At 43.2% G+C, this 8,500-nt stretch overlaps 1 protein-coding gene across 1 annotated transcript; it reads left to right on the top strand.

The window, feature by feature from the left end:
* The first annotated feature begins 7,266 nt into the window (after positions 1 to 7,266).
* On the top strand, positions 7,267 to 8,118 carry LOC128405323 (taste receptor type 2 member 8-like). Its single transcript, XM_053371849.1, has one exon. The coding sequence runs from the start codon at positions 7,267 to 7,269 to the stop codon at positions 8,116 to 8,118; it is 852 nt and encodes a 283-aa protein (XP_053227824.1).
* The last annotated feature ends 382 nt before the right edge of the window (positions 8,119 to 8,500 follow it).

Genomic DNA, 8,500 nt, shown 5'->3' with positions numbered 1-8,500 from the left:
CCCAAACCCCACCCCACCCTTTCCCGGTTTCAATCCCCAACAAATGTCCATTAGTCTTAGTCTACTATCAGCCTGGAGACCTCACGTCCGAGGCTCTTAATTCTCTCTCAATTCCTCTCTGCCAGTTTTTTTGGTAGTCCTTAGTATTAAACACCAGATCTCGGAGAAGCTCTGTCCCGATAGGGTCCATATTTCTTCCAGCCAGACCTCCATACTTAAAAGTGGAGCCTGAAACTTGTTTCTTACTCCTTTTAAGTCCAAATGTCCCAAAAGCTCCAACTTTCACCTTAATCAAATTTGTAATGCATAGGTCTTCAGATCTCCACATAAGGAGATCTCTCCATTCTTCAATCTTCAATTCAAAACAGATTTTCATCATCCAGTACTTATCTTCCTTTGTAGCCATCATGTCAGGCCTCTGGCTCTCCTTTGTCATCTGCAACATTACATCTCCTCCTTCCTTTTCCTCAGAAACAACATATATCTCTTTCTCCACACTCTCAAATCTTTCAAGTTTCTCTTCTTGTCCAGCTGCATGGACTTCATGAGTCAAGTCCTTATCAAATTCAATGAATTTGTTTACTATTAAGTCCAGAGTTGCAACATTTGTAGCCAAAACATCAATTTGGCCTTGTAACTTTCCCAAGAGAAGAAACACTCTGTCCAATTTAGCTTGAATTTTTCCTCCTTCAGCCATTCTTGTAATGTCCCAAAATCCCCTCTAGAGGGATTTTGGTTACTTTATCTTCCTTCCAGTTCAAATCCAAAAATCAAGTTAGTTTGTATCAGTTCTTCCTTGTTTTCAACAAAATATAACCAAATTGTAGCAAATATATCCAGCAGAGACAGCAGAAACAAAGTTCTCTTTTTCCTTCTTGACAGCTAATTTGACAGCTGTCAAACTCTTCTATATCTCCTCAACAGGCTCTCTCGCGGATCACTCCCGGGTCCGGGGGGGTGGCACTTCAGCTCTCAAAATTAGCTCTTATCCTCCAGTGAAATTACTTATACTGCCAAATCGTGAAATTAATATCTTTTACCCAATAAAGAAGAAGAAATTCTCTCGACCTTAGTTAGCTAGTCCTTGCTTTAGATTATTTATAAGACGGGGAGACGGACTTCCTGTTTGCGCCTTCCCCGATCGTGCCTAATTTTAAAAAAAAAATTTCTTTACAAATCCAATTTCCGTATTACTCACGGGTTGTTGCTTTTAGAGTCCAATTGTTCACAAGAAGAAGTCAGCGCTCTCCGACCACGTCATGCGGCTTCACTCCGCAGGAGAAGCAGTCGACTCTCAGCACCGCGCCGCTCACCCCGTCCCCCGTTCCGAAGCCTTTAAAAAGGCTCCTTCGCGGGTCAGGGGGGGCGCAAATGGTGCCCGCCGAGTCACCAAGTTCACAGGCTTCAGTGCCTGTGATTTCTGAGGGTCCCCGCGTCACCGCAGCAGCAAGACCCGGTTCCTGCGGAGCCGATTCCCTCCGGAGCTCGGAGGGAATCCGCCATTAGCCGATGGCGCTAACCTGGAAGTCCTAGGAAGTTCTTCCTAATGTTTAGGTGGAATCTTCTTTCTTGTAGTTTGGATCCATTGCTCCGTGTCCGCTTCTCTGGAGCAGCAGAAAACAACCTTTCTCCCTCCTCTATATGACATCCTTTTATATATTTGAACATGGCTATCATATCACCCCTTAACCTCCTCTTCTCCAGGCTAAACATGCCCAGCTCCCTTAGCCGTTCCTCATAAGGCATCGTTTCCAGGCCTTTGACCATTTTGGTTGCCCTCCTCTGGACACGTTCCAGTTTGTCAGTGTCCTTCTTGCACTGTGGTGCCCAGAACTGGACACAGTACTCCAGGTGAGGTCTGACCAGAGCAGAATACAGTGGCACTATTACTTCCCTTGATCTAGATGCTATACTCCTATTGATGCAGCCCAGAATTGCATTGGCTTTTTTAGCTGCCGCGTCACACTGTTGGCTTATGTCAAGTTTGTGGTCAACCAAGACTCCTAGATCCTTTTCACATGTACTGCTCTCAAGCCAGGTGTCACCCATCTTGTATTTGTGCCTCTCATTTTTTTTGCCCAAGTGCAATACTTTACATTTCTCCCTGTTAAAGTTCATCTTATTTGTTTTGGCCCAGTTCTCTAATCTGTCAAGGTCATTTTGAAGTGTGATCCTGTCCTCTGGGGTGTTAGCCACCCCTCCCAATTTGGTGTCATCTGCAAATTTGATCAGGATGCCCTTGAGTCCATCATCCAAGTTGTTGATAAAGATGTTGAATAAGACCGGGCCCAAGACAGAACCCTGTGGCACCCCACTAGTCACTCTTCTCCAGGATGAAGAGGAACCATTGATGAGCACTCTTTGGGTTCGGTCAGTCAGCCAGTTACAAATCCACTGAGTGGTAGCATAGTCAAGACCGCATTTTACCAGCTTCTTTACAAGAATATCATGGGGCACCTTGTCAAATGCCTTGCTGAAATCAAGGTAGGCTACATCCACTGCATTCCCTTCATCTACCAGGCTTGTAATTCTGTCAAAAAACGAGATCAGGTTAGTCTGACATGACTTATTTTTCAGAAATCCATGCTGACTATTGGTGATCACAGCATTCCTTTCTAGGTGCTCACAGACTGTTTGCTTAATGATCTGCTCCAGAATCTTCCCTGGTATTGATGTCAGACTGACTGGGTGGTAATTATTTGGGTCCTCTCTTTTCCCCTTTTTGAAAATAGGGACAACATTTGCCCTCCTCCAGTCTGCCGGGACTTCACCTGTTCTCCAGGAATTCTCAAAGATGACTGCCAGTGGTTCTGAGATCACATCTGCCAGTTCTTTTAATACTCTTGGATGCAGTTCATCTGGCCCTGGAGACTTGAATACATCTAAACTAGCCAAGTATTCTTGTACTATCTCCTTAGTTATTCTGGGCTGTGTTTCCTCTGCTGAATCATTTGCTCCAAATTCTTCAGGTCGGGCATTGTTTTCTTTATCAGAGAAGATTGAGGCAAAGAAAGCATTGAGGAGTTCAGCCCTTTCTGTGTCCCCTGTTTGCATTTCACCATCTTCTCCTCTGAGTGACCCCACTGTTTCTTTGTTCTTCCTTTTGCTACGGACATACCCATAAAAGCCTTTTTTGTTGCTTTTAACCTCTCTAGCAAGCCTGAGTTCATTCTGTGCTTTAGCTTTTCTGACTTTGTGTCTACACGTGCTGGCTATTTGTTTGAATTCCTCTTTGGTGGTTTCCCCCCTTTTCCATTTTTTGTACACATCCTTTTTTAATCTTAACTCAGTTAAAAGTTCTTTAGATAGCCACCCTGGCTTCTTTAGGCACCTTCCATGTTTCCGTCTCATTGGTATTGCCTGAAGTTGTGCTTTTACTATCTCCCTCTTAACAAACTCCCAGCCATCATGAACTCCCTTTCCTTTTAGTATTACTGTCCATGGGATCTCACCCAGCACTTCCCTAAGTTTTATGAAGTCGGCTTTCTTAAAGTCAAGAAATTGAATCCTAGTATGCTTGGCTGCTCCTTTCCGCTGTATAGTAAACTTCAGAAGAGCATGATCACTCGTGCCTAATGATCCTTCCACTTCTACCCCTCTAACCAGGTCATCAACATTGGTTAGGACCAGATCTAAAATGGCTGTTCCTCTTGTTGCTTCTCCCACTTTCTGGACAATGAAATTGTCTAGAAGGCCAGTGAGGAATCTGTTTGACCTTATGCTCTTGGCTGAGTTTGACATCCAACAAATATCCGGGTAATTGAAGTCCCCCATTACTACTATCTCCCTTCCTTTTGCATGCTTGGCCATCTGTTCCAGGAAGGCATCATCTATGTCCTCCGTTTGGCTTGGGGATCTATAGTAAACTCCCACAATGAGGTCTCTGTTATTCTTCTCTCCCTTAATTTTGACCCAAATGCTCTCACTTTGGCTTTGAGGTTCTAAATCTTGGATCTCTTCACAGGTATACACATCCCTGACATATAACGCCAATCCTCCTCCTTTCTTGTCTGGTCTGTTTCTCTGAAATAGATTGTATCCCTCCATTATTACATTCCAATCGTGGGACTTATCCCACCAGGTTTCAGTGATGCCTATTATGTCATATTTAGTTTGCTGTACCAAGAGCTCAAGCTCATCTTGTTTATTTCCCATGCTTTGCGCATTAGTGTACAGACATTGAAGTCCATTAATCATTCCCCCGTGTCTCTTATTTAAGGATTTTTTTCCTCCCACCACTAGGTCTGCATGCTGTTTGCTCCATTTGGTCTATGATATTTGGATGATCATCTTCATCAATTGATAGACTCCTACCTTCAGGAGCACTGTCTCCCTCCCCCACATTAGTCAGTTTAAAGCCCTCCTGATGAGGTTTCTGAGATTTTTGGCAAAAACATTCCTCCCAACCATTGTGAGGTGCAGCCCATCGCTTGCCAGAAGTCCATCTTCAAGAAACTGCAGTCCGTGATCTAAGAATCCAAACCGTTCCTGTTTACACCATTTGCGAAGCCAGCTGTTCACTTCCACTATTTTTCCCTCTCTCCCTGGGCCACGTCGTTCAACTGGGAGGACAGATGAGACGACAATTTGTGCATTTAATTGCTTCAATTTCCTGCCCAGAGCCTCGTAGTCTCTTTTGATCTTCTGGAGGCTATTGCTTGCAGTGTCATTGGTTCCCACATGAACCAAGAGGAAGGGGTATTTGTCAGTGGGTTTTATGATTCCTTGCAGTCATTCAGTTACATCTTGGATCTTAACCCCGGGGAGACAGCACACCTCCGAGACATCTTGTCAGGCCCACAGATCACTGCTTCTGTTCCCCTCAGTAGGGAATCCCCTATCACCACTACACGCCTCCTCTTAGGTTTGGTTGGGGTTCTTCCGTGAGCTGTCCATTCCAAGGTCGCCTGCACATTCCCTGAGGACTGACTTTGCCGCTCGTCTTCATATACCTGATCGACTGTAATGAGGGAGAGATCCTCAAATGGAGTCTGTTCTTCGTCTTCCATGCTAGGGGAGAGGACTTCAAAGCAATTGTGTATTTCTAAACAATCAGAGTGAACCATGGGCCTCCTACTTCTTTGAGTCACATTTCTCCATATATCTGGCACCTGTGTTGGTGAACTAGCCTCCTTCTCAGGGGTGTCCCCTGTCTCCTCCTTGGTGAAGACGGTGTTCTCTGTTGCTTCCAAGAAGAGCTCTAGCTCTCTAATTCTTTGGAGCGTAGCTACACGTTCCTCCAGTTGCTGGACTTTGTGTTCTAAGAGGGCAATCAACATACAATTGCTGCAGGTAAAGCTGCCTACAACCTTTGGCAAGATGGCAAACATTGCGCAGGAACCGCAGGCGACTGCAGCTGTTCCCTCACCCTCCACGTTGAAAACGTGTCGTTGGGGGTGGCTACAGTGGTCCTCCATCTTAAAAAGCGTGAAGACAGGACAAATAACCGCCCCCAAAAAACCTAGGTCTCCCCCAACAAACGTTTGAGACTAGCTCCCCTAAATCTAAAAGATGGATCAAACTGCACGCGCCGCAGTTTGAAACCACTTCAGAGTGCAAGTAGATAAATAGGTACCACTCCAGCTGGAAGGTAAACGGCATTTCCGTGCGCTGCTCTGGTTTGCCAGAAGTGGCTTAGTCATGCTGGCCACATGACCCGGAAGCTGTACGCCGGCTCCCTCGGCCAATAAAGCGAGATGAGCGCCGCAACCCCAGAGTCAGTTACAACTGGACCTAATGGTCAGGGGTCCCTTTCCCTTTACTATGTTGAAGTTAAACTGTCAGCTTTTACAAGGTGTGAACATGAACCCACTTGTATCCACCTCTCCCGTGTATTTCTACACACACTATCAGGAGGTTTAGAACCTTTTGCTGGAATTAAGACATGTGTCTGTTACGAATATATGTTTATATGCTCCAGCATCTCTCAGGTGGACGCCATTGCCATTCTAAGAGAACAAGGGAGAAGTTCAAGTTGAGCTCCGGCACCTCTTTTTCTGGAAAGATATCGTTGGAAATGAAGGTGCTGCTTTCAGACAGCAAAGTTACAAATATCAGCATATTTTAGGAAAGCGACGGGAGTATTTTTGGATGAGTGATTGCCATTATAGTCTTGTTCTTTGTACCATTGTTTATTTCCTACAAGTTCCTGTCTGTTTGCTGTTTTGTTAACCTTGTCCAGTTTGTAGTTGAAAGGACAAACCTAGTGAGAAATGACTAAGTGGTTATCTTGTTTGTTTCTTGAATCCTAAGGTTAACTTTGGTAGAAGATTCTATCCAGCATTGTTTTTCTAGAAAAAAACGGGTACTAGAATTCACCATTAACACCTCCCTTGTTCTCTTAGAATTGAGTCTGGCAGGGGGAAAAAGCCCTGATTCTATTGTATATGTGAAACCCATTTTTTTTTACAGGATGTGATCATTATAGTTCAATAGTAACACCAGATTAGCCTGCTGATCTTTCTTTAAAGTACTAAGAAGTGAAGATATTTCACACATGCCTTCAAGGTCACATTTAAGATAAAAAAATTAAAATATGTCAAAAATGGGATCTCTTTTTCCATCAACTTATCCCAACTTTATTAATTTCATCATCTACAGAAATAAGCTGTAGAAAAAGTCCAGACTGACAAATACAAATACTCAGCTTCCTGATGTTTAATTCCCCTAGTTTCCATTTTCCTTAGGAAATGTAATTCTAGACATTCCTGCTATTGGCCGGCTAATTAAACACCCTGCTTTAATTATCCAAATAATCAAAACAACTTGCCACACAAACACAATATGCCAACAAACACAATAAACATACTAAATTATTAGATAAATATGTTTTCAGCTGGATTAAAAATAGTAATATTGTTGAACAAACTTTCTTCAAAATCGACAAATCAAAAAAGAGTCATGCATCATTGTTTGCTAAGCCAGATGCAAAGATGATATTTAGCACCTCTGTAGAATTTGCAAATATGACAACAGGACAGATGATACAGATTTAGTAATAAATTCTTTCCAGGTGTGATTTGCATCTGAAGAGAATCAACAACTGAAAATAGCTCCTTCCTCTCTCTACAAGCATTTTTGTTATAGATAGAAGGCGGAAAGATTGAGCTCTACACTGGTCATATAAAGGGAAGCAGCAGCAGCAGCAGACAGGGCTAATAGTCAACATTATAGTGGAAGAAACGCTCTTATTACGTGCTCAGAAATATGCCAACCTCATATGAATTGTTCGGCTTCATTCTTCTTGTTATTGAAACCCTCATAGGAATGGTGGGAAATGGATTTATCGCTATCGTTAACTTCATTGACTGGCATGGAAGCAGAAAAGTGTCCCCAGCTGACATGATCCTGAATTGCCTTAGCTTATTCAGATTTGCTTTTCATGCAGTTTTGATACATTCGGCAATAGTCAACCTCTTTTTCAAGGATGCTGTTCGATTAATGAACGTAATGTTGGCAGGCTACAGCAGCTGGACATTTCTTACTACTACTGACCTTTGGTTTGCCACTTGGCTCAGTGTCTTGTACTGTGTAAAAATTGCTAACTTCTCCCACCCTGTATTCCTGCAAATGAAGCGGAGATTCCCTGGGCTGGTGCCTTGGCTGCTTCTGGGGACTGTGGTCTTCTCTGCAATCACCACCACTGTGGCAGTAATAGGCAGTAGCAAAATGACTAAATGTAATCTATTTGAATCATTCCAAAGCAATAGCAGTGACTCGAGAATTAAAATATCTAACGACTGTTGGTATGTTTCCCTTCTATATACCGCTCCAAATTTCCTTCCCTTCATGATATTTTTGTCCTCGTCCATCTTATTACTAACTTCTCTGTGGAGACACAAAAACCTTCTACAAAGCAGTACTAGGGATGCCAGCACAGAGGTTCACCTGAATGCCATCAAAGCGCTGGCTTCTTTCCTCATTCTCTACGTATCTAGCTTTCTCATGGAAATTTTGAGCATACTCTTCTACTGGATAGGCATTACAGATGTTTGGGCACTCATACTTATTTTAAATGTGATATCTTCATATTCCTCTGGCCATGCTGTTATCCTGATCTTCATGAATCCCAGACTGAAACAGAAATCAATAAGGATACTACATCAACTAAAATGTTGAATGAAGCCATCATCTTAAGGGTCACCAAGACCTTATGGAAGTGACATCCCCTCGCAAGAACAATACTATCTGTGTAAGTGTGTGTGTGTGTGTGTGTGTGTGTGTGTGTGCATACATATGCACTGAGGATACAGTCTACCAGACATTCTCTTGCACAAGACTGCCTGGCCATTATAAGGAAGTTTGCACAGGAGAACTTCCTGCTGGATATACCCTTTTCTGCATTTTACTCTGTTTGCTTAATGATTTATTATTATGTCAAAATTTAACGATGATTGTTCTGCCAAAGGGGGTTCCTTCCCCATTCCCCCACCAGTGAAGTAAGTGCCTCAGAGAGAGCAAGCGGCATTGAAATGGGAATGAACCGAGTAAGCTAAAAATG

This window comes from Podarcis raffonei, chromosome 17 (assembly GCF_027172205.1).
Source record: "Podarcis raffonei isolate rPodRaf1 chromosome 17, rPodRaf1.pri, whole genome shotgun sequence".
NCBI lineage: Eukaryota > Metazoa > Chordata > Lepidosauria > Squamata > Lacertidae > Podarcis > Podarcis raffonei.
Note: the sequence above shows the minus strand (reverse complement) of the source record. Positions and strands in the feature narration are given on the sequence as shown.

What these genes read in the sequence shown, in the direction of transcription:
- LOC128405323 (XM_053371849.1), top strand. Translation starts at nt 7,267, where the DNA reads ATGGTGGGAAATGGATTTATCGCTATCGTTAACTTCATTGACTGGCAT.